Genomic DNA, 26,824 nt, shown 5'->3' with positions numbered 1-26,824 from the left:
TCCCTTTAAGCTTATGTTATATATATATATATATATATATATATATATATATATATATATATATATATATATATGTGTGTGTGTGTGTGTGTGTGTGTGTGCATGTGTGTTTGTATGTTACTGAAAAATAAGTCCTCGCACAAGTCAAAAAAATGGGCTTCAATCATTGTGTTAATTCTATCTTTTAAATCAAAATTCACATAAATCGAATGATTTATCCAGGGAGGTGCTAGAGAAGGAGAGGCAACTAAAGCTCTCCTTTGAAGTCATGCGCGGCACCGCCGAGAAGTTATGCGTTCAACTACAGGTGTTACCCATGTGCTTTGACAAAAGAGAGCATCAATAATCGGGACTAGCTGCTCTCACATCTAGAAATATTTGCTCCTACTGCAATTCGCTCTCTCTTTCAATGTGATGGCAACAATGAATTTGTGTACCTTGAATTGGAGCAGCGAATCAAAATGCAGTGTAAAACTCACAATTTTAACAGCAAATAGTTTAAAAACACGCTGGAACACGCTTTGATGGAGTACTTTATTTGAAAGATCAAAATATCCCCTTATTAACAGATAGAAAATTAACATGCGGAAATGTGCACATTATAGAAAAAAAAACTAGGTTCTTAAGAGGGCCTAATTTTCATTTCCTTTCGATTTGCGAATTATGAAGAAACTAGAAATACATGTTAACAATACTGAATTCTTTCCTAAACTATTCTAAATCAATTCGAGTATTTCATTTAAAATTTTGCGGTGAAATAAAGCTTGTAATTCAACGAAAGGTGAAATGCGTTCTTCGTCTCCGAACTTCGTCTTGCAACTAGAGCGGTGCCGAGCATGACTTCAAAGCGTAATGGAATGCTAGACATCCCATTGTAACGCCTTGAACCCAAACATGTGTTTGCATGAATTACGAAGAGCTGCCACTCCATCTCTGTAACACCTCCCTGCATGGTGCAAAGAAATCAAGGCACCAAACTTGTCCTCATTATTTTGCCGACTTACAATCGACAATCAATGATGGCTCAAAGTCGTTGCACATAATAGATCTTCCTCATCGAAGGTTAGTTACAGCCATGATGAACATGTCACTCAATTTCCCTTGAAGCCATCCCTCTGTTTCCTCCTCTCCCCTCCCTCCCCTCTCCCTCCCTCCCCTCTCCCCTCCCCTTTCCCCTCCCCTCCCCCCCCCCCCCAATTCAGAAGCAACGACACGGCATGAGACATAGACAGCAATTCAACTGCATTGGGACTTTTGAAAGTGTCCACTAACAGCAAAACTATCAAGAAGTTTTTGCACATCCCATATAGGTTGGCTGAATTGCCTGGCCGTTATTTACGTCGTACAACAGGACGCGGCAAAGGGCACGGATGCATCAAAATGATTGTGCGAAAGCAAAATTAGATAACGGAAGGATCCGAACCAATTCGGAAAAATGACGCGAATAATTTCCGACTGATAGCCAGTGCGAGGCTGCCGGGGGTCCCCGAGGGAATCAAAAACTCTATCATTTTTGGTCAGTTACATGCAGAGGTATTGAGGTCAGATCTAGGGACAGTCAGGAACATGTGAAAGTATATCATCTCTGTCTATTGGATTGGTTTCTATGCGCGTCAACTCATTAAGTTGTATTTGATTTGGCAAGTTCACCGTCATCATGAAGTTCAGAGCGAATTGCCAGGCATGGTTGTATGAGCAACGCCAACAAAATAGAGAGAGTACGTTTATTGGTCGAAATTGACTAAATTTCCTCCTGTCCACTTTGTGGTTGCCCTTTAAGATTTTTGAATAGATTACATTGACCGCATACGCAAACAAACACTTACTCATGGACAAAAGCAAGTGAACATAGAGGCACAAAACACATGGTCACTCACGTGTCGACCTATTATCTCCCTTGATCTATCCCTATCACTTGCCACATCAAGTTCTCAACCCTTTTCCCCATCCTCTCGTGGAACCCAACGCGAGTCTGGTTCACCTCGCTCACTCACATCTGGACACTAACAATATTATTTTTTTTTTAATGTCTGACTATCTGCTGATCAACAACAGCACCGCACGGTCCTGTATTGTCTCTTATGATAGTGCATAATGAGTAGACCCTCCGAGCAGGGAGGGGAGTGAGCTGGTGATGGTGACGAGGTAAATACATGATGATGATGTTGAGGTCACTGTGACCCAGGGGTTTATGCTGTGGGATTGTGAGCACGAGATTCAAAGTTCGAATCCTGTCCGGTGCCCGGTGCAAACATCGTACTGGTTTTCTTCTTCTTCTTCTTCTTCTTCTTCTTCTTCTTCTTCTTCTTCTTCTTTTTCTTCTTCTTCTTCTTCTTCTTCTTCTTCTTCTTCTTCTTCTTCTTCTTCTTCTTCTTGTTTTTTCTCTTCTTTTTCTTCTTGATTGTTCTTCTTCCTTTTCCTCTACTTTTTCTTCTTCCTTCTTTGTAACTTCTTCTCCTTATTCTTCATCCTCTTCTTCTTCTCCTCTATATTTTTTTTTCTTCTTCTTCCAGTTCCTCTTGTCCCCGGTGGATAACGCATACCTGACTATTCTTGGGTATTGTGATAATGGCATGGCTCCCTAGGATTATAGTGCTTACACTTGCCTGGGCCTGAGGCTATTCTGATTTAAAAACCCAGAGGGTTCCATCACCTCGCCACGTTGAATATCCTCCTGACAATCACATTTCCACGTTTTTCATACTTACCTCGAATCACTCAGAGTTCCACTTATTCTTCGCTTGGATTTCACGAAATACTAAAAAAAAAGGTATCGCCTATTTCAGTTTGGAACATTATCTTTGATTGTTTTGCTGCTTTTCCCCAATTCCTTTACTTCAGCATGAACGAGTCAGGTTCACAGGCGGACACAACAGAGCGAGAGTGCGCAAAAGGCCCATCTGCGCAATAGCGTAAGAAAATCTTAGGTTTAAATCACGTCTATTATATACAACTTATCAATAGATTTATTTTCTGCCGCTTTTTATGACGCCTCGTCAATTCGCTAACTTGTCAATCATATCAAATTTTCAGTGTAGGCCTATCTGATCGGGTGTAGTGGGAATCGCGAATATATTAATTCCACGCGTTGTCCGGTGCTCGGTTTTAGTAGGGCATGGCGGAAGGCCGTTTGGGCGGGAAGGAAGAGGGGAAATGAAAATGCTCTTTAAAAATCAATCTTCGAATTCAATCTTCGAAGGTGACGTCAAGTTTTACCCTAGGTTGCAGTGCATTTGGAGGCGTTGTCATCGGATCGCTGTTCAAAATAGCCCGCAGACCGGACCACAGGTGTTTCAAATAATTTTTTATAGACTACGAATTGAGCTATGTTTGTACTCTATTCTGGTTTGTTAGCATTCGGAAAAAGATGCCCTTAAATCTGCCAAACAACGGAGAGATTTTGGAAAAAATAACATATTGTTATTCATGTCAGACGGGACAAACACATAATGTCCTTTTAATTCATATTGCTGTTCGGAAATATTTTATTCTCGAAATTTGTATCTTAGGACAACTGAAAGACATCGAAAGCATTCATAGAAGATGAAAGAAGATTTGCATTTCAGTGGATGGAATTTGAGGCATCTTTTATATGGCACGATTCATAATTAAAAAAAAAAATCGGTTGTTTCGTTGAATTCTTGCTTCTTGTTTTTCACATTTTATCATTTTTGGGGTCTATGCTACGTCCCCTTCTCTTGCATGTAGAAACTGTTTGATTGAATTTTATTCTATTTCTATTTACATATTTTCATTTCATTTTATGTATTGCTATTGACGCCACCATTCTGCGGGCGGAATGTTGTATATTTTTGCGATAATAGTAGCGCGTCATAGCAGGAAAGTGTGGCAAGTTATCTTGAAGTAGAATCTCTCTTATTGACTGTATGATGGGAGGAAGAGAGGGAGGACAATAAGATAGCGTACCCGAAAATTCCGAGTATTGTTGGTCTTGCAGAGAAAGACAGACATATTGGCACGCTTGACATCTTGTAACGCGATAGCGCCACGTACTTCCAGCGGCCTGGTTTGGAAATGCGTCTATGATCCACTTAGCCTTGTTCGACTCGTTTTCTCTTTTCTTTTCTTTTTTTCCATAATCTCTGTTGACAAGAAATGAGTCATATGGACAGGTACGGGTTACCAAGAAATTGTTCTAGGCTGATATTTTCATGTCAAGATGGACAAACAATGAAATGATTGACACTTTAAGAGGGACGATGACAGACAAATCATTTTTTTTTTTCTTCAGTTTTCCTGGGAAAACGAGGTCATTCCGGCCACTTGATATCCTACCCTACTTTTAGAAACTTTTATTGTACTTTGGATGGCAAGCACCAATATGATGTGATATGTTATATAAATGTGAGGAGAATCAAGAACCCTGGATATTAATTTCGAGAGATGGGTGGGAGGGGGGGAGGGGGTGGGAGAGATAGACGGAGAGGGAGAGAAAGGGGACGGAGTTTCCAGGGAAAGGGAGAGGGGGTGAGGGGCAGACACTATGCAAATGCTTAGCAATCTAAGAATGTTTCATTGGTAGAATACAAAGTAAATCTACTCTGTTGAAAGAAATGATTCCCAGCGAGGGTATGTGCCGTGATTCCTACCAGGGTTTTCCGAGATTTGGTGTGACCCTTATTGCCTGTTTCTCTCTCTGCTCCTATATCAGATTCGTACTACTCAAAACATCACACTCCCCCTCTCCAGAGAAGAACCAAAATTACCCCTAACATCCTAGGCTTGTACACGCCTAGTGTTGGTTGAGGTGAGGATTCAGCTTTTATTGTTTTGTGAGACGTTTAGAAACCACCATATTTGGAAACCATTCTACGCCATATGTTATAGTTATGTTGAATACATGTACGATGTACATTTGTATGTACACATGATTAACGCCCTCTGTTGTTAACAAGTTAGAGTCCTCTCGGGCTCGGTGAATAAAGTCTCTCCACATCGTATCTGAGGTCGTCCGGCTTTTCCTTCTTAATACTGGCGTGGTGGCAGCGTCGGGATTCGATTCGACGTCCATCCTGAGAACTTAACATAGTTACCCAAACTAGGAGGAATCAGCTCTCAAAGTAGAGGTCGGGCGCTCAGCAGATAAGTGTTGTGATAACGTCAGTTACGCTCTTCGTGTTTAGACCAGTCCCACGTATACAAAGTTATGCGGGGTTTACGTGCACCGACGCAGTGGTGCTTCACCGAGCCCGGGGGCATTTCGGCCAGCGGTAGCCGCAGTTACATGCCGACGACGTGGCATGAGCCAGTAGCGCCCAAGCGCGAGCGCAAGCCAGAATTCCGTAGAAGTAAGCCTCGATCATACATACAATCACCCTTTTTTCTTGCCCAACAAGGAAACCGAGATGTACATGTGAGTGTGTGTAGTGGTTTGGATGTTAATTTAATCAGTGAGTCTGTTGCTGATATGCTATCTGAGTGTGACATTACAGCTGATGAGTATGGTCACAGCATGAGAGTGCCTGGTGCAATAGGCTTCACAGACGTGTGCATCACATTCAATGACAAGCAGTTTTGCATTGATGGTGCAGTGGTCAGAGATTTGGATGTTGATGTCGTGGCTGGACTTCCGTTTTTGGAAATGTATGATCTTGTTGTTCGACCAGCTAAACAACAGATCTTGTTTGAAGATGGATCGACATTCCATTATGGTTCAAGGTCTGCTCATGCAGACAGGCTTCACAAGCATGAACTATTCTGTACAGATGAGCCTAGCTCTGCAGGTGAGATGTGTGCTGAGCCTAGCTCTGCAGGTGAGACATGTATTAAGCATAGCTCTGCAGGTGAGATGTGTACTGAGCATAGCTCTACAGGCGAGAGGTGTACTGAGCCTAGCTCTGCAGGTGAGATGTGTACTGAGCATAGCTCTACAAGTGAGAAGTGTACTGAGCCTAGCTCTGCAGGTGAGAGGTGTACTGAGCCTAGCTCTGCAGGTGAGAGGTGTCCTGAGCCCAGCTCTGCAGGTGAGATGTGTACTGAGCCTAGCTCTGCAGGTGAGGTGTGTACTGAGCCTAGCTCTGCAGGTGAGGTGTGTACTGAGCATAGCTCTACAGGTGAGAAGTGTACTGAGCCTAGCTCTACAGGTGAGATGTGTACTGAGCCTAGCTCTGCAGGTGAGGTGTGTACTGAGCCTAGCTCTGCAGGTGAGACATGTATTAAGCATAGCTTTACAGGCGAGAGGTGTACTGAGCCTAGCTCGGCAGGTGAGATGTGTACTGAGCATAGCTCTACAGGTGAGAAGTGTACTGAGCCTAGCTCTGCAGGTGAGAGGTGTACTGAGCCTAGCTCTGCAGGTGAGATGTGTCCTGAGCCCAGCTCTGCAGGTGAGATGTGTACTGAGCCTAGCTCTGCAGGTGAGGTGTGTACTGAGCCTAGCTCTGCAGGTGAGGTGTGTACTGAGCATAGCTCTACAGGTGAGAAGTGTACTGAGCCTAGCTCTGCAGGTGAGAAGTGTACTAAGCCTAGCTCTACAGGTGAGATGTGTACTGAGCCTAGCTCTGCAGGTGAGGTGTGTACTGAGCCTAGCTCTGCAGGTGAGACATGTATTAAGCATAGCTCTGCAGGTGAGATGTGTACTGAGCCTAGCTCTGCAGGTGAGATGTATATTAAGCATAGCTCTGCACGTGAGATGTGTACTGAGCATAGCTCTGCAGGTGAGATGTGTACTGAGTATGGTTCTGCAAGTGGTATGTGTACTGAGCCTAGCTCTGCAAGTGAGTATAGCAGAGCAGGTGAGATGTCTGCTGAGCATAACTTTGATCAGATTGTCACTCGGCCTCGCTCTGAGTTTTTTACTGAGCCTAGCTCTGACAAGACTTGCATTGAGCTTAGATCTGATGGGCCTGAGGTTTGCACTGAGCCTAGCTCTGAAAAGGATGTGTATACCCAGCACAGCTCTAAGGTACAGATGAAGTTCTCCCAGCTTCTGGTTGATGACCAGCACTCTGACCATTTTAACTGTCCTGATTTCATGGATTTCTGTGTTGATGTACAGGTGAATGACACTTCCAGTCATTTATGTGATTTGCGTGACTGTGCAGAGCGAGGTGCTATTTCGCACAACAGTATGTCTTATGCAGACTTGCATGCGCCGGCTTTTGCGCAACACATGTATCGTCAATACGAAGGTGGTGGAAGTTCACCATATCCAGCCGAACAAGGGGACAAATCTGACCTGCTGCCCTCCAGTTGTACTGAGGACAATTTTCTGTCACCTCAGATAACGACGGCTATGATTAGGTCACCCGTTCACAATGATCAGTCACTAGATGGTGGTGTAATCAGTAACAGCCAACCACACCCTGCTGATAATTCCCCCCACGACGTCATCGGCAACCCTGATGTCAACAGACACCATCTAGATGTTGATGGTTTACTCCCTGCTGATGACACCATTCCCGATGTCAACGACGTCCTCCAGCACGATGATGGGAGCCCCCCAGCTCGCGATGATATCTACCGGGAGATTGATGCCATCCCTGTGGCTAGTGTCGACTTTTCCATGGTCGTCGATGACGGTCCTCCTCTGAAGCAGGTCATCCTAGTCAGTGTGAGCGATCCGCTTCCTCCTGATCGCAGCCCTGTATGCGACATGCTTCTGCAGGCCTATGATGATGAGCCTCCAGTCTATGGTCTCCACTCGTTTCTAAGCGAAGACCCCTCGACTCCTCGTGACGTTCATCTTGGATCTTGTTGCGTCGAACTCAGTCTCCACCCTTCAACGGACCATGGGACGAACATCCATCCACCTCATCCCCCACCCTCAGTCCCGCATGTGGCCAAAGTTCACCGACCCAGTCCCCCACCCCTAGCCTATGGACTCGGATTGCACCCCATTGTGCCATATTTAACCCTGCCGAGAGGGATCGGGCTTGTCCCCCCAGACAGTGTTTCCCCATGTACAGGTACAATTTTCCCTAAGTTGCCCCATGTCCTTTCCCCAGGATAAAGTGTACCCCCCCCCCCCCCCCATGGACATGTGTGGTAGAGTACCGTTTTTCCTCATGTCACATTGTTTAACATTTGTTCCAATATTTTTTAAATAACTGTTTTGCTCATTCAGCATTAGACCATATCAGTATTTATTCTTGAGAAAACAAAATATTCAATCATCAAATTGGTAACATGAATGTTTTCATGGTTGTTTGTAATGGGCATATAACAGCCAGTGAAATTAGTTTGTCAGATGTGTATACATGTATGTACCCAGTGCATCAATGTAGATGGTTTTTATCATGTACCCTTGATTTTTCAGTGCGTGAGGCCGATACCAACTACATGTACCTGTATTTTGTGATTTTTGCCAATCATAACAAAAGTGAGCGTGATTGGACTGTTGCATAAATTTGTGTGCTGTACCTTAATATTATTGGTTAGTTTGATTTTAACAGTGACGGTGTTGATTATGTCATGTTTTTGTATGTGACAGTTGCCTACCACTTCATCAGTTTAATTATTGAGTACTCACAGCCTTTCGTGTACCCCTATTTGCTGTTTGCTCATAAGCCGATTTATTGTATTGTAATGTTTCAATTCATGTATTATGGTACATTGTACTGGGAACATGTTAAAATCATGTGTGATTGTTTGATTTATTGTTTTCTGTAAGGTGTAGTTCTAAGTATTCATTTTGTTTCAAGCTGGTGTAAGTTCGTCATTTTTATGACATGGTCTCTGCAGTAGAGGATGGTAGTGTGCATGCATGACGGTAGAGGGTTAGGGAATGTTGTACAGTTGTTCACTGTACAATGTAAATTTTGTTTGTTTGAGGAAATCATTAATGAGTTTTGCCTAATTATATTTGGTAAGTGTATACAATGGAACTCAATGAGTCTAACTGAGATAGTCACAGCAGTGGTCCTCATCCCTGTTGGGATGCAAGTTTGTACTTTGTGATAGGTTACTCTGATTTCTTGTTACAGGGACATTTTATCTTTCATAAAATGCGCATTACATTTAAGTCAGCACTACTTGTGTGTATGCCATTATTTCGATGTTTAAAGTTTTGGAAGGGACATTATTTTGTTCACAGAGAGTGGTGACGTAGCCATCTTTATAGAAAGGGAACAGAAGGGTTGAATGATGTACAATACGTGTACTACATGTTGCAGTGTTGAGTTTTTATGTTTTTAGTCATATGTCACAATGAATGACGGAAGATTTGTAATTAGGAACAATTTGTCAACTGTTATATGATAATTAGTTTTGTATCTAATAATGCTATGTCAGCAAAGTTAATTGGTGTTGATATGTTGTATACATATTCTACATATGTATTTTGACTGTTTGTAAGTTGTGTTCATTATTCTTTTCTGGCCACATGAGATGTCGGAGATTTATCTTAAGGAGCCACAGTAATTATACATAATATGCATATGGGATGGTACAGATTCTTTGAAGTTCCAATATCATATCACTGGAAGCTTTATTAGGAAGTTGATATCAAATTGGTAATTAGGCAGCAACCATATGCTTATGAATGTAGTATAAAGTAACAAGTGATATAGAGTTTATGAGTATAAAATAACAGTCATATATAGGTATGACAATTGTGTTTAAAGTAGTGTTGTTTGTGGACTAAGCACAGATATATTTGTGGTCAGGTCTTATTTAGTTACTAACCCACAGGACACATATTTCATAGATTTGTTTAGATGCATAATTGTTAACCCTTTATTTATGATAGTTTCAGTTGTGTTGAAAATAGAAGAAAAAGGCAGTCACGCCATATGTTATAGTTATGTTGAATACATGTACGATGTACATTTGTATGTACACATGATTAACGCCCTCTGTTGTTAACAAGTTAGAGTCCTCTCGGGCTCGGTGAATAAAGTCTCTCCACATCGTATCTGAGGTCGTCCGGCTTTTCCTTCTTAATACTGGCGCTATGAAAACTTAAGGAGCATACAATTATACGGGGAATTGAAAGATTATTTGATGAAAAATTGGTTTTGAAATGAATGAGATATCCAAAAACAAGGTAAACCAGACATGGCCTGTTGCATTTTATTTGGATCACATTTTTTTTGGATATCTCAACAATTTCAAGACCAATTTTCATCAACTAAACTGTGAATTCGTCTAAGAATTACATGTTCTTTATAGGGTGTATACAGTTCTGGTTGAGGGGGGGGGGGGGATTTAGCTTTTAACGTTATGCGAGATATTGAGAAACCACTCTATGAGATGTTGAAGAACATGCAATTCTAAGGGGTATCAAAAGTTTATTTGATGAAAATCGGTTTTGAAATGGCTGAGATATCCAAAAACAAGGTGAAACAAAGAGATCCTAATACAAGGCGTGGCCTGTCGCCTTTTATTATTATTACTTTTTTGGATATCTCAGCCATTTGAAAACCAATTTTCATCAAATAAATGTTGAATCTTTCTTAAGTTTAATCACATGCTCTTTCATATTTCATAAGAGGTTTCTCATTATCTAACTTAGGAATGTTCAAAACATGAATCCCCACTTCAGCCAGTACTGTACAGTCCCTTTAATATTTCACAAGAGGTTTCTCATTATCTCACAAACACAAACACAGACACAGACACGCACACACACACACACACAAACAAACAAACAAAAGTTGGAAACCTGGAACCCCATCTAAACCAAAACTGTACCATCCCTTTAACCCAGATGCGGAGATGAAATGCAGTTTGCACTGAACAAGATTACACCAATGGCATATTAGCGCATTCATATCATGGGACATTCTTTTTTTTTTCTTTTGAGGGGTGATTGAACAATTGGCTACTGCCCATTCTTGCCTTCAGATGATCTCCAAAGTAAGGGGACTTCCTTTGTGTAGACGATTTACCTTGTGTACCAGTAACACAGACAACACTGTTTGTGTGTCTGTGTGTCTGTCTGTATGAATGCACTGGCCAGTTTGGGATATCATGCCTTCTAGCTTGTCATCAATTCATGCCACTGCACTTTGAATCCAAGTAAGGCCCATACCATTAGAAATACAATGTTGAATGCAGTCAATAAAAAACAGGACTGGTTAATGAGGATTGGAAAATATATGTACCCACATTCACGCAAGCAAGGCTCATGTATCATCACCACCATTATTTGTAAGGCTTATTCATCATTGCCTAATTGTCACAAACTCGGTGTTCTCTGGAATTCAAAGTTCTGAGCACAGTAAACCCCAAAACGGCTTAACTAGATGCCTGTGTTACATGTTTGACGTTTGATAGGGTGACATTGAGACAAGTTTGAAGCATAGAACTGAGCTCCTTGCTCAGTGACGCCAACAGCATGGCATGATTCAGTATCATGCGTCATGCACAAATTCTTCAAGCATCAATCATGTTCATGAGATGTACATATTTATGTGACATCAAAAGGGTATCCTCTCTCCTAAGTTCTGCCACACCCCATTTACAATCACTCCATACATCACATAATCATCAAACCTCTCTGCATGCTAAGATAAAACTGACCACAACAAAATTGGCGTATTCATGAGCTCATCCTGTTTCACAGCTTTGTAGAGGCTTTATTATTCAATCTCTGTACATTTTTACAGCTCTGCATATGCATATTCATAAATACTTCTGTTCTATGTACATCATGTCTACATATCTGCATACACAGTGAACTTCTCAAGAATCCACAGATTTAAAAAAAATTAGAGAAAAAATCTTGGTCAAATTGATCATTAATTTCATCTCATGAGAGTACTACTCCCAGTTGCACATTTTGACACAAGTCAGATTTTGTCAGAAATCAAATTCAGCAAAGGGAGGAGTTCAGAGGATAAAAGATAAAGTTGCTCTGCATCACCCACCAGGAGCTATCATTGGCATAGACTGTTTCGGTAATGTTTCAAATTCTATGCATGCTTTGCACGAGTTGTCCTTAGCAACCACAAAGTGCGCTGGAGTCTTGCCCTATTTAGCAACAACTAAGCGAATTCCTGCCTATGGAACTTAATGTGGCCCGCTCGGACAAGTAAGATTCACAATGGATTTTCAAATTTTCCTTTTACTTTGGGCCACCAAGACTTCAAATTTAGAGATTTTAGTGGTCCGAACCTGCCACCAGTGGAAAAAGTTACTGAAGAGCCCCGCCTATTAACTGTTCTGGAAAAGTTCCCTTGGATGCTCCACGAGATTTCACTCCCTACTCCTGTAGCAGCGTCATGATGGAGGCTGTAGTCACCTGGCACCTGGCTGCCATGCTTCTCTTAGCCGCCTCCCCAGGGGAGCGGGGCGGCTGTGGTTGCTGGATCTCCTTCTGCAGCACGCCATCCAGCTCTTTGAGGGTGAGGTAGAGGCGGGATGGCTTCAGAAGGGCCTTGGCCTGGAGGGGGTGCAGGAAAAAAGGGGAATGGTGGGAAGGGGGGAAAGATGGGAGGGGGCAGGAATTTCCAACAATGTTATGATATATACAGAGAAGTCCCATCATAACCAGTTTGCTAGGAGCGCTCATATCACCCATTATAATGGGTACCTCATTGTGAATGTCCTAAAAAAATAGACCAGCTAAATACAATCTTGAAAAACCGGGAGTACCTAATTCACCTTGTTAAAAGCTGTACCCTGTTGTAATTAAGCCTGCTTTTATCAGAGTTTCCCTGTGCGACTCTTCAATGCAGTCTTTAAACCAAGTCTGTTTTTTCATACTCCTACTGTCAAATTAAGCAATGGTTTCTCCTTGAATCATAACCAATTTTACAGTTGTTGGTATAAAAAATTATTCATTTAAGGCAACCAAGCAGTCAGAATTCATAACCAACATCACAATTGCACTGTACTAAAATAACAGGCCTTAATACTCATAACTTGCCCTTTGCAGGCTCATGCACAAGCAACACAAAACTGCATGATTACCCTGATACATGCAAATTTCTCATGTTATGGGGAAAGTGTGCAGTCATGACCTAGATTTGGGTAACACTTTCAAGCACATGTAGAAATGTGTTTAAATTGGATATTGAGTAGAGAGCACCAGTTCAGAATTAGCATTCATAAATACAAATATATCAATAATAACAATGGCTGGCCCATTGTCTTGGGACCAATGGCAGACAAGTGCAATTAAAATTTGACCCTAGCTCAATTGATACATTTTAGTGGCCACCTCAGGGACAGCCAGTATTCTTTAAAAATTGTCACTGTAAAAATAAAGATAAACCTGCTACAGTCAAACCTGTCTTAGCAACCACCTGCCTATAGCGACCACCTGCCATATACGACCACTAAAAAGAATTCCTGCAAGAGGAAAAGCATGTTAAAGAACCTGTGTATAACGGCCACTTTTTTTTCATGTCCCTTGGGTGGCCACTATAGACAGGTTTGACTGTAGTAGACTGCCTGCCAGATACACGAAGTAAGTTTTCATATGAAGAAGGGGAAATGCACCGGAATGCATGTGGATAAATGTATCGTTCATGAGTAAAGAACTCATACCTTTTGGCTGTCATAAATGAGGGCGTAGAGGGCACTAGTCACAATGAGCTGCGACTTCAGGTCTCCATCAGTCAGACTGGTCAGGAATAGACGAACCAGCTTGTCTGTGTGTGCAAAGGTGAAAGAATATTGAATGACGATCACTTACACCCATACTCAGAGTGGTTGAAAAGACAAACGTTGTTGCTGTCACTGTCTAAAGCATGTATTCAATAAGGAAATGTGCATACCATAGTGGCTGCCAGGCTGGAATGGTCCCAAGTGGGTTTCGCCGTAATGTGGCAACATGGTGTATCTGGGTAAAATGTAAGTTTTATAAATCTTTCTATATGAGGGATCTTTGAGGTCAAAAATTTCATTCAGCCAACTCTCAGATGCACTAAAGTTTATGTTTCTTTATAATAAGAGCTTTCTTGAATCATTGTAACAATTCTGGGGTGTATTTGATTGCAAAAGGGTGTATCTTTACATACATCCTGCTGCCATACAAGAGAAGGGATATTGTGCCTGCAGATACATCCTTTTGCCATATAGACTAATGCGGCACTTGTCAGGTTTTGTTGGCAAAAGGGTGTATCTAGATGAAATTAACTCTAATTAACCGCTGATGAATACAATGTAGTTGGGAAAACTAAAAAATGTTTTTAAAAATACAAATTATAACATTGTGATGTCAAGATGTGAAACAGCGCAACATGGACGAAAAAAGACAGGAAAAGAAAAGAAGCACTGTCTCCATCACTACATTGCACATGAATCAAAACTTTCCAAAGAAGAAGAAAAACAAATATAGCTGTCAGTCCTCACCATTGGACAGTAGCCTCGTCCGATTGACTGCTAGGTAGCAGAGGTTGTGGAGGACCAGTAGGGCTGGCCGGTGAAGACTAGCTGCTGGACATTGGGCAAAGTCACTGAGAAGGTCCAGGCTTCCTAAAAAAAAAGGAACAAACACAAATAAACAAGAAAATACATTATAAGCAAGAGGTATTAAAGGTATTTCATTTTCTTTTTTTTAGTGGCAAGAATATAGTTAAACATACACAGAGGCCCAGTGTACATGAAAGGTGCACTTTGTTTTGAACATTAATTATCTTTGATTGCAACTACCATAGCAACAGTCCAATTTGGGTGGAAGTGTTCCTATTGTGCTGTTGAGTGACGTTAATCCATATCAATTCAATATGCTGGCAAGTTGTTTGTGCAACAGGCCAGGAATTCTGAATGGATGGAAGACCAGCATTAGTGACCGTCGCAGTCACTTTTCATTTTCAGAATGCTTTCCACATGTCTCCTACTTGTAAAAGAAGAAGAAAAAAAAAAGATGATCTGAAAAAAAAAAAAAAAACATCACTTTTAATACATTTGTACATTGTAGACTGAAAGTCAGCGCAAGTTGCACTTGTCAAGTAAAATGCAAACACCATCTGTCATCGTTGGACATTATCTTAATGCTGTTTGGAAAGAATTCTGAGTGATGACATATTTTCCCCTCAAGTTCTAGAAATCTGTGTCACAGAAAAACCATCCATGTGGCACATTTCTCATGATACAGTGCATGAATGGGAAAGTCATGAGTTGTCATGACTGTATGAATATCTTCTGCCTTATGATTTTTTGTGCATTCAGTAAAGAGCTAAGCTCTGTGTATGGGAAACCGTCTAATGCACAAAGCCTTCCATGAAACATTGCCCTCTGTTGGTTATCAGGTTACTTGGTCTTTGTCACTAATATCATTCTCAGAATCAAAAAAAAAAAAAAAACCCACACACAACAAAAACGACTAAACTTGGCAGGCAGTCAAAAGAGTCAAAGGTGCCTGTATAGCACAATCAAAGAGTTACGGGTATTACACAAATTACACAGATTACGCAGGATTCGAGGTGATTTGAACTTCATCAATTCTTACATTTCCCTCATACATGTACATCTGGAAGGGGGGGGGGCATTTCATGAAGTGTTTTGTCGTATATTTTCTCTGACAAATTTGCTCACAGCCAATCAGATGGAAGGATTTCCGTAGCTTGCAACAGTTTGTCAGAAAAAAAAAAATATCAGACAAAACACTTCATGAAATACCCCCCCCCCAGGAAACCTAAATGACTTGGGCCCCCTTGATATTGATTAATCCAATGAGGACAAGGCAATTTTGCTACAACCTACACTTTCCATAGACACCTGTCTGAGTATTGGGGTGGGGGACTGGTCTTCAGTGGGTTAATCTTACTGAAAACTTGTCACACCACAATGAGCCCTCTCATCCAAAGATTAATGAGCACATCCCTATATCAAATATGTGGAACATTTGTCAGGGGGATGCCTACAACCAAACATCAGTTAGACCAAGAAACCAAGCTAGGTCAATGGAAAATTTATAACCACAATGGAATTCCATGGGGCTATTTTCTTCTTACCAATTTTTTGATCTAAAAAGAAAAAAAAAGAACAAGATAAGTGACTAGAAAAACTTGTCTCATATATTTGTGGTCAGAATATGATTTATGCCTCCCCAGGGACTGGTAGTATCGCTGGAAGCGAGAGTGACGCTGGAAGCGAGAGTGATGGTTGAGAGGTTGGGGGGGGGGGGGGCTACTTCTGGGGTATGGAGGGTGCTGGGACCAATGACCTGGGTTTGGTTGATCATTCAGGCACATAGGATAGCCCATGCAATCACTTCATAGAAATTTAATTTCGTAGTCCTGCAGTGTTTTGAGAACATGCAAATACATAACTATCTGCATGTTGACTGTGCAAAAAATATGATTTTGCAACCTTTCCTATGAGTTTGTTGTTCTGTTTCTCATTTGAGAGATTATTCCACACTCTCATTCATAATCACTATTACTGTTACCATGGCAGCAGTATCAGATGACAGGTAGTTCGTCATATTTACACACCCACTTCATGAGTTTTATCTTGACTGCCCTTTGGAAAAAGAAAAAGTGACTTCAGAACGAACAAGGAGTCAACGTCATAATCCAAACAGGTGTAATGGGTGTAACTAAATTGTCTTTCAAAAATGATAAATAAAGTTTGTGAGCAGTGATAGATACAATGCATAATCAAAGATTTGAGACTGGGGCATATTTGCGTTAGAATGAAAAACTGGAAATTTCAAAATTTCATAAGCAACCTATATGGCAAGTTGTGAAGGGATGAAATCATCACTTCACTCTTTTCATATTCATGTTGACTGTTCAAGAATGGTTTCCCAAAAAATTAGCAAAACTTCTAAATGTCATAACTTCCTTATTTTTCATTCAATTATGATCAAATGAACATTGATGTGCTACGAAAATTTTACTCCTTTTCAGACTAACGTTCAGTTGTATTGGAATTCCCCTTTTAACTCTTTGCTTGTTTAATATATATATGAAAAATGATGATGATGATGATGATGATGATAAGAATAACAACAATGAATTTGACGATATCAATGATTACAAGAAAAATAAAACATTCTTGCTGCTTCACAAAGGACCCGATTATGTCGAAATCATGGCAAGTGTGAGCAAAACCTGGCATTGTACACACTTACTCAGTACTCAAAGAGGCTAGGAAACAGGACAAACATTAAAAGAAAAAAATGCTTGTATTATTCCTAAGGATACCACCCATAGAAATTATGTCTCCAAAAACGAAAAAAAAAAAAGAAAAGAGAAAAAAAAAGTTGCATAAAAAAAAAAAGGTCATTCCCCTTTCTTTGGGTTGCAAACTCCTCCAAAAATAAAAGCATGGATGTTGATTAGCATCTAGGTCCAGTCTTTGTTAGGTAAGAGCGTGTGATGAGCTTTGACAGGTATTCTATGTGGTGTGAATGCATCTAGCAATTAAACCATTTTATTAGTTACTCCATAATCTCCACGAACTCCCAGGACAGCTTTCTTGCATCTTACTACAGCTCAACTCTTCCCGCCATAGTTTCATGATTTGAAAAAAAAAAAAAAAAGAAGCCAACCACCCCTTGTTTATTGGTACAGTCCATTGCCTTTGGCAGGAGCCAAAATAAAGAAGGAGAAATTTTATGTTAAAAAAGAAAAAAGAGCACAACACGACTGGGGAAAAGATGTAGGGGATTCCAGATGGGTATCAAGAATGGTTTCCTTCTCGGTGTTAACCGCAACAGCCACTAGATTCTGCAAGACACAATAGTCACCTTTACACTTTCTCTGACCTCAGCTTCTCAAATTAGCGAAAAAGCCTCTATTCCAACACCTGATTTTTTTTTCTCTCTCTGAGTAATCTCTCTCCTATGACATCATTTCACACAAACTCTACTGTTATGCCACGTCATCCGCGAGCATCACGTCACCAGATTAATAACATTAATCACAGATGTACATGTATGACGTACGATGGTTGAAGTACAGCAGACGACTGCTGATGGACAAACTGTATTGCAATAGAAACTAAGGCAAGATGAATTGAAAATCACTGAAAACTCCTCTTTCACACCTCACCTTAAAGGCATCATTTACCATTTGCAGATGAAACAAAATCCAGCTTTAGTGCTTCAAAATAGTTCTAAAATGTAAGTTAGGCATAGAAACATCCATTGTAAAACATTTAATCAGGATAACCAATGTTAAGTATCGTTAAATATACAAAATATGAACAATAGTTATAATAAAATTGTTTCTAGACCAAACCATCGACATTTATTGTTTAGTGAGAAACACAGTGATATCTCCCTACACTGTAGGTTTTATTGCAAAATGTTTATATGATAGGATGTTTTGTGATACACACATGCATCAAATGTGGTAACTCCAACATTTTTAAAATCACTGCTCCCAAAGGTAAACTGTACCTTTAAAGCAGGTCTAGTCAAAGTTTTGCACACACACACACACACACGCATACACACACACACACACACACACACACAGATATATGATGTCAAATGCCATCTTCAGACACAATAAAAAGTCAGTGGGGGGGGGGGGGGCGGAGAATGAAAACAGAAAGCATCCCCCACCCCCCATAAAAAAAAGACAAAAACTGAGGGCTGCAGTCCTGAACTTTTGACTCTTGTGAGTGACCTCTTTGGGAAGGCTCCCTTCTGAGAAATGCACGAGACTTCCTACATCTGACCACAGGGTCAGTATAAAAGTAAGTCTCTAGTCAATCAACACGTGTTGTACTAAACTTGAAACAAACAGAACACCTTGAAAAGTCAAATACATTGTTTTATGAATCACCTTGAATTCTATCCAGGCACTACTATCTTCTTCTTCCTCTTTTCTCTCTCTTTTCTGCTCAAGGGAAAATATAACATTACTGTCTAAATATGTGGACCTACATGTGGCTGTAAACATCAAGAAAACTTGTTACAGAATTAAGGTGAACAATTAAAGCATGGATTTAGAATAAAGATTATCAGGTAAGTCAAGGCCCATAGAGTCATAACAAACATAAAGTGGACTCTCGTAAATAACAAAATCTTCAGGACCGGCAGTTTTCTTTCGTTACATCAAGAGTTTGTTATAACCATACAATAAAGCACACAAAGAGATGCACATGATGATAATTTGGGGACTTGAATTTTTAACTTTGTTGTAACAAGAATATTGTAATATCCATGTTTACTATAGCAGGAGTACACTGTAGTGTTTGCAATGGTGCATAATTGATGCGTTCATATAAAGCAACAGCAATAATGGTGGACATTTCTGATGACCTCGGGTCTGTATAACAAGACTACTCTCTCCTCCAAAATAAGTCCAGGACAAGAGGTATAGAGGAAGGTTTTTGTTCTCAGAATTTCTGCCATGAGGAACAAATAATATCACCCCTTTCCTCCCTGGGGAGTCTTCTCCTACCTCCTGAGTCTCCTGGGGCTGGAGTTTATAGCCCTATCTGTGCTTTGCCCTAGGAGCTAAGGAAAGGGAACAAGCCCACAGGTAGATAGATTCTCCCTCAAATATCACAGAATTAACGAGCAATTCTCTACCCATCTCATTTGCCTACCTACTCTACTAAAGGGGACAAAAACCTAGTGAATAATTACGATAAAATGAAATATCCTCAACCATTCTTCCCCTCTTTCCTTTGTCTGTTTCCCCTCCCCCCCCCCCCACCAAATTTGTAAACATAATAATTCTTGTTCTTCCTTCAATCTCTCGGTTTGCTGCAAAAAACAAAAACAAATAATAATCAAAGAGCACATCTTTTATTTGTCTTTCTGTCTACACCATTCTGAGTTTAAGCAACATCTTCTCTTATTAAACCTGTTGAGGACGGACTGATTTTGCTATAACACGCATTTGCCATACAAACCTGCCGAATATTCTCGGGACTCGTCCTCAACGGGTTAGATATTTGATCTCAACAATGTATATCTTACACTATATACATGTATACTACCACTCAGGCTTCTTGCATGTTTGCTATGTCATCCAGTTGTTTAATAACATCCTAGGTAATCTAGTCAAGTGATACACACACCTTCATTCCTTTCCTTTATTCTCCCTCTTATATCTCAAACATGAATGGCTCTTCTCTTCCATGTCAACATAGCTTTTTCCATGAAACAGTTGGTCAAGTGAATAAAAGCTTTGCATTGTTCTAACCGTGTCATCACATTTTCTCTCTGCTTGTCCCCATCCATTTCCACTTTTCTAGTACAATGACAGAGCACTTGATCTACCTCTTTAAGAAAGAGGGGGAAATGAAAATTACCCTCAACATATGTCAGTAATGAGTGTCCGGAATATGTACTTATATGTACTTTTAATTCCCCTTTAAAAACCACATTTCAGTCATGAAATTTTGGATTGAATGTGTCTCAAGAAAAAACTAGAAATGTCGCTTTGGCGACTGGTATGCCTCCGCCATAATGCATGATTTTCCCAATAGGTCTAGATAGTACATGTGGACACTGTGTGATTACATTTTCACAAAATTGGCAAAATATTGGAATGACAAGTTTGTCACAAATGTGTTAAATGTTCACCTTCCTTGACGTAGGTTTAATTGGAAGAATAGGAGAGCATGTATCTAGGGATTTAAGGACTTTAACTTGACTTTGAACCATTCATACATTTAGGCATTGAGTAATTTTCAAGGTACAGGTGTGGAGAAAAAGTGCAATTTCTGAATTGAATAGTAAATTGTTACCATTTTCATCTGGCCCTTGACCCTAAAATTCATGAGATAATTACTTTCAGGTAGAACATGCATAATATGTACTAAGTTTCAAGGTAACTTGAGCCACTTCCGAGATATGGAGGAAAAAGTTAGTTCAGCACTTTCAATTGATCTTTGACCTTTTGACCTTTGACAAAAAGAGAAAAAAAAAACTTTCCAGAGAATTTCTATTAGGTTACACACGCATACACCAAGTGTAAAAAAACGCTGCTGGCATTGCATAAATATGAGGGTAATAGTAAAATTTTGAAGTGTTGCACTTGACCTTTGACCCCACGAACCCTACATTCTCTAGATAATCACTTTCAGTCAGTACATGTATATACTATGTTCCATGAAGATACCTTGAACAATTTTCCAAGGTACAGAGAAAAAAAAGAAGTTTTAATATTTCTACTTGACCTTTTGACCTTTGACCTTTGACCTCATGACCCAAACTTTCACCAGAGAATCTTAATTGGGTAATACATGTATACACTAAGTTCCAAGAAAATATCTTCAGGCATTCAATAGATATGGTGGAAATAGTGAAATTTTATGTATTTGACCCTGACCTTTTGACCTTTGACCTCATGACCCAAACTTTCACCAGAGAATCTTAATTGGGTAATACATGTATACACTAAGTTTCAAGAAAATATCTTCAGGCATTCAATAGATATGGTAGAAATAGTGAAATTTTATGTATTTGACCCTGACCTTTTGACCTTTGACCTCATGACCCAAACTTTCACCAGAGAATCTTAATTGGGTAATACATGTATACACTAAGTTTCAAGAAAATATCTTCAGGCATTCAATAAATATGGTAGAAATAGTGAAATTTTATGTATTTGACCCTGACCTTTTGACCTTTGACCTCATGACCAAACTTTCACCAGAGAATCTTAATTGGGTAATACATGTATACACTAAGTTTCAAGAAAATATCTTAAGGCATTCAATAGATATGGTGGAAATAGTGAAATTTTATGTATTTGACCTTGACCTTTTGACCTTTGACCTTGAGCATGTGCACCCAAAAGTTGATAGGCACAACTTCACCCCCTAATACACATACATGCCAAGTTTCATTAGAATACCTCAACAGGTTTCGATAGTTACCTTGTCCACAAAATTCATTACGGACGGACGGAAGGACGGACGGACGGACGGACGGACGGACAACCCGAAAACATAATGCCTTCGGCACCACTTCGTGGCGGAGGCATAAAAACAAAACAAAACAGAAATCCTACTAGGCATACAGAGCTATGTACAATATCTTCAGCAGAAACTTTGTCTTTTTTCTCTCTTTCTTTCTTCTCTGTCCTAAAAATACATTTGGGAGGAAAACATATTTTCTTCACTACTTAATGATGTTATCATAATTGAACCTGTTTGAACAGTAAACAAGTTGTTTCATTAAGGGGGGAGGGGGAGGGCAGGAAGCATGTCAAATTTCCAAAGATGGGGGTGGGGAAGTCTTCTACAAAGTCTTGAAATCTACCCAAGACTCACTCCAAACAGTCCCCTATTTAGCCTGTGATGACAGAGCACCATTTCACGCACACACGTAAACAAAGTTTTGCATCCTGCATGGTCACGTGTGTGACCAAATGACCTCAGATAAAATTCAATTAGGATGTGGTCTGGTAGTAAAACCATTGTCACTAGATTCTATTATGAGAGGCATTCATCCCCCTGCTAAGAAGGGACAAGATACATTGGGGGGAAAAGATCTTTAAATGGTGACCTGGGAATCAAACGAGTGTGAAGCAGGTATTGGTCAGTGGGTCCTGGTAAAAGTTTGGCCTTTTGTCACACTGAGACATCCGTCTCTCCTTACAAACAACGCAAATAATAATCAGGACAGATGGAAAAAGAAAGTAGATATTGTAAGTACAACAGCTCAGGGAGTATTTGTTGTTTCAGATTCCTCGATTAATTCATCTTGTGACTAAGCAGTGGGGAGAAAACATCAGTGTGATTTTCGGACACAACAAGATTATACAGAACATTGAACCAGATCCTTGACACACAAAAAAAGGGATGCATGCAAGGACTATGATTGAATGAATAATAGGTTGTTTTTTATTGAATGATGTCATTCTCACTTCAGCGTGTATCTCGTATCCCAGAGAGGAGATTGGATGGGATGGTGGCACAATCTCATCACCACAGTATGAAAAAGAGCATCTCAGACTTTCCCCGCAGAATTTTGAGGGAGCGTACGCACGGATAACAAGTGCATGAATTTTGGACCTCTGGCATCAACTCAGAGCAATCATTCTGAACTCTTTTTTTCTCCAATTCTTGGGATCTGCACAAATCAACAGCTCAAGCAACAACTCATTAATGCATGCCAGGCAGACTCATTTTGTAGAAATTATATCACAAGCTGGTTGGAATGGAATGCTTGTCAATCATCAAGCACTTGGGTCCAACATATCCATGTCAATAGTTAGGTTCACATGGCACTGCTCTCACTTACTTAGAGTTAACTTGCAGTTAGCTAACTTTGATGATAGCGGCCCCCAAGGACGTCAAATCTGAAGTTAGGGACCGTGTAAACTTGTAATTACGACCACAAGGAATCTTGAGGTCAGCGTACACACAGATTGACAATTTAGACACCCTGAGTGAAGTGTTGCTGTTAGTGAGCCCATGTGACTGTAGTCAACAAAAAGCTTGTGGTTAGGCTTGACCCCCTGTGAGCACTGAATTCCTTCCCATTAATGGACACCTGTGAGCAAAATGCTTGGTATGCATCAAATGGGGGGCACTGGATGCAAAGCATTGGTCCACTGGATCTTGTCATTGAGTGTTGCTCGTCATTAGCTAACTATGGGTCCTATCATCAATGATAAGCACTGTATGAATGTAACTCATACCATAGTTCGAAGATAATTTGCTTGTTGTCGATGATAGCATGACCACAGGGACATGGCTTTTGAAATGTACATGGAAAGCAGCAAGATGGACAATGGAAAGGACTTACCTGGAATGCGCATGACCATCTGCTGCCCTTCCATGGCAAAGGTCAAGTTGGCAAACAGCTGCAGCCAGAGGGCGGCATACTGGTTTGAACTACTGGTTGCCTTGGTCTGCTTGGAGCTACGGGGTGGGGCGACTTTGGTGAAGGTTGAAAGAAACCCACTCTGTAGGAAAATAGGTAAAATGAACAAAAAACTTATGACAACAAAAGAAAAGTACTTTTGAGCATACAAGAAAAAAAAAAGAGAGTACCTCATACACTTTATAATGCATGCATCTACATGATAGGTTTTATTTTGTGATGTGATTTCACATTTGTGGTACATCAGAAATTGAATTTCGTGGTGCTTCTTGCACATCATTTCCCACTCAGTTTCAAATTTCCATTTCATGCACTACGGATGCCCTGATTATTATATAAATTTGTTTCGAAAGTAGTGAAGAATTGATGAACAAAAGAGAAAATAAAAAAACAAAATTATCACTGGAAAAAGGCAAAAAAAAAAAAAGAATTCCCCTTTAGGATAAAATCTGATGAGCTTTATTTCTCTTTCCACCAAGAACACGTGGTTCAAATGCAGAGTAATGTAGGAGATGTAAGAATAGCACACACACATGAAATATGACAGTCACATTACCAGGTGAACAATGAATGTCCTTGGAAATAATCGCAAGATTTCTTGGAATTTGGATCACGATGCTGGTCATGCTCTTTAGTGAGATTTTCATGTCCACACTGGCATAAATCTCAAGATATGGATCACGATGCAAATCTCGCGACTTGTATCCCGCTAATTCGCGTCAGTGTGAATCCCACAGTACCACACAGCCCCACCACCTCTGTGAGCTCATCTCACCTTCCAGAGGACATTCCTGCACTCCCCGAACCACACCACGTTGCCCAGCGTGGCGAAGAGGCTCCGCAGCAGGGGAGAGGGACCTCCCTGCTTCCCGGCCTTCAACCTCTCCCTCTCCGTCAGCTTCATGAGGTAGTGCAGGATAGAGTTGCCGGTCTGTCCGGGGCTGCTCGATGCGATGGCTGCACACACTATCGAGGAAAATATGAATAAAACATAGAGTGAAGGCCAACTATTACTACCCCAAAGCCTGTTTGCAGCTAGCTCACATCTTGGTCAAAACATGCACACATTTCTTTTAAATCGTAGTTCAATATAATCTCAATCATAAAGCAATTCTACACCGAGTTCAAGTCGACTTTCAATCAGGTGTCATATCCACTCGACAACTTAGCTTCCACCCGATAGCCATTGATGATTCTGATCCCGTACAGCAGCGGGTACTGCATAAATTATCAAGACCAATGCATCAAGTTGAAGAGCAATTTGTCAATCGGTTGCAATATAATCAATTGACGTAAGAGCCATTAATTTGAAGAAATTATGCAGTACCCACTGCTATACAGGGCTCTATAACCATCACTGCCTATTGGGCAGATACCTGGTGGTCTTGTGGATATGACTGGCAAAAGCACATTGACCTTTGACCCTGACCTTTGACCTTTTTTTTCCCAACCCTCATATCATGAAATTAAGTGTCAATTATTTTACTAAAATATATTACAAATGAACATTCCACGATGATGAGACAGGAAAATGGCAATCCTTCAAGAACAGCCTCAGTGTGTAATTTTGGAAAACATTACATCAATCATATAAGTTACATTATGATGATGATGATTTTTACAAAATACTCAAACAAACATCAAAGTAAATTGACTCTGACAAGAAATTCACCACAGTCAAAATAATACTGCAAAACGAGGAATGTTCGCTTGCATTTTAATTTCGCAAATGTCACGAGAGCCAAGATTCACGAAATTAAAATTCACACAAAAGTTCTTGTCTACACTATATGCATTGAATGTCAGTGGCAATTCGCAAAAAATTTAATGCCGCGAAAAAGGTCATCGGCTCCAATCGCGAAAATGTCATGCTGCGAATATATCGTGTTTTACAGTACTCTCATGTAACCACACAATGTAAGATTCAGAAGACCACACTGTAGCACACTCGAATTGGGCAAAGCTACTTTTTTTTTTTCCCATTTTTAAAAATCTCTCATTGAAAATTAAGCCTTGACCTAATTATCACACTTCCTGAACACCCAGACTGCATCCCTAATCCCTTCCTGACACTGCATATTTTCCCATCAAATCTTGTTTAATGTTTTAACTTCATCAAAAAAGCCAACTAATGGCAGAGGGATATCAGCACATGATGTGCCATGTTACCGGACACACATTGCATAAATCCCATGGGGCTGGATTTAACCTTGGTTGCCATGGCATTGACAAAAGCACCAGACTATTACTGCAGCCTGGATGAAATTTAATAGGGAGCCATCTGAAGATGGGGTGAGGAGTGGAGATGAACGTTCTCCAGAGGCGCTTGATGATTGGTTGAGGTAGACAAGATTAGATAATTGTGATGACACATGACTGGCAGACTATCAGTGTGTAGAATCAGTCTTTGCTATAGATAGGTAGTTGTTCTTACTTGACCACATGCCAACTTTTTTTCTTACTGCTCACCTAGTCTCTCATTTCTATATACACAAAGATGTATACTCCACTTGCAGGGGGTGCTAAATACTTGCCTTGAATACCAGGACAATAATATAAAGGAAATGTAAGGAAAATTGCACACAATTCTACATTTCATTAAAAGATTATGTTTCTTGCAACTCACATATGTAAAGCATAATATTATTATAACATTATTCCCCCTGCCTTTACAAAGAGGTAAGCAAATTTTCGTATTGCTAGAAAAATGAAAATATGTTAAATTCTCTTCACATTGCCTTTGTGTATTGCTGTCCATGTGTGACATCAAAAAGTTGCTGTAGACTTCTCATCCAGTAATGGCTGTAGAGAAACCTTAAAATCTCACAAATTCTGAACGGTAACAGTCATATTTTCCTCAAACTCCACTGATGTGGTCTACTATATTTCTGCATTCACTCAATCCACATAGATGTTTTTCATTCCCCTTAACAATTTATACTATTATACACAACAAGTCTGCAAAATGTGTGCAGAAGCAAATAAAAACAAAAACAAAACAAAATAAAGCAAAAACAGATCCAGAAATTAAATACTGTAAAAGTGGTTTCTTTCGCGGTGGTTTTATTTTCGCACTTTTTGCGCTTTGAGGTTGAACCGCGAATTTGACATCACACAAAAATGTTTTGAAAAGTCGCGCAAAATTAACCACGCAAGGAAATGTTTTGA

General features: G+C 40.2%; 1 protein-coding gene across 1 annotated transcript in view; it reads right to left on the bottom strand.

Moving 5' to 3' along the window:
- Positions 1–11,518: 11,518 nt before the first annotated feature.
- LOC140233210 (rotatin-like) overlaps positions 11,519–26,824 on the bottom strand; it is an 89,045-nt gene continuing 73,739 nt past the window's right edge. Inside the window, exons 41-45 of the mRNA XM_072313323.1 lie at positions 24,432–24,622; positions 23,579–23,738; positions 14,260–14,382; positions 13,453–13,556; positions 11,519–12,343 (exon numbers count right to left, since the gene is read on the bottom strand). Of these exons, the coding sequence (XP_072169424.1) occupies positions 12,164–12,343; positions 13,453–13,556; positions 14,260–14,382; positions 23,579–23,738; positions 24,432–24,622 (758 nt within the window). The 3' untranslated portion in view covers positions 11,519–12,163. The remainder of the gene's footprint in view (positions 12,344–13,452; positions 13,557–14,259; positions 14,383–23,578; positions 23,739–24,431; positions 24,623–26,824) is intronic.

The sequence above is a fragment of the Diadema setosum genome, chromosome 9, assembly GCF_964275005.1.
Source record: "Diadema setosum chromosome 9, eeDiaSeto1, whole genome shotgun sequence".
Taxonomy (NCBI): Eukaryota; Metazoa; Echinodermata; class Echinoidea; order Diadematoida; family Diadematidae; genus Diadema; species Diadema setosum.
This window is presented reverse-complemented; position numbering and strand designations above follow the sequence as displayed.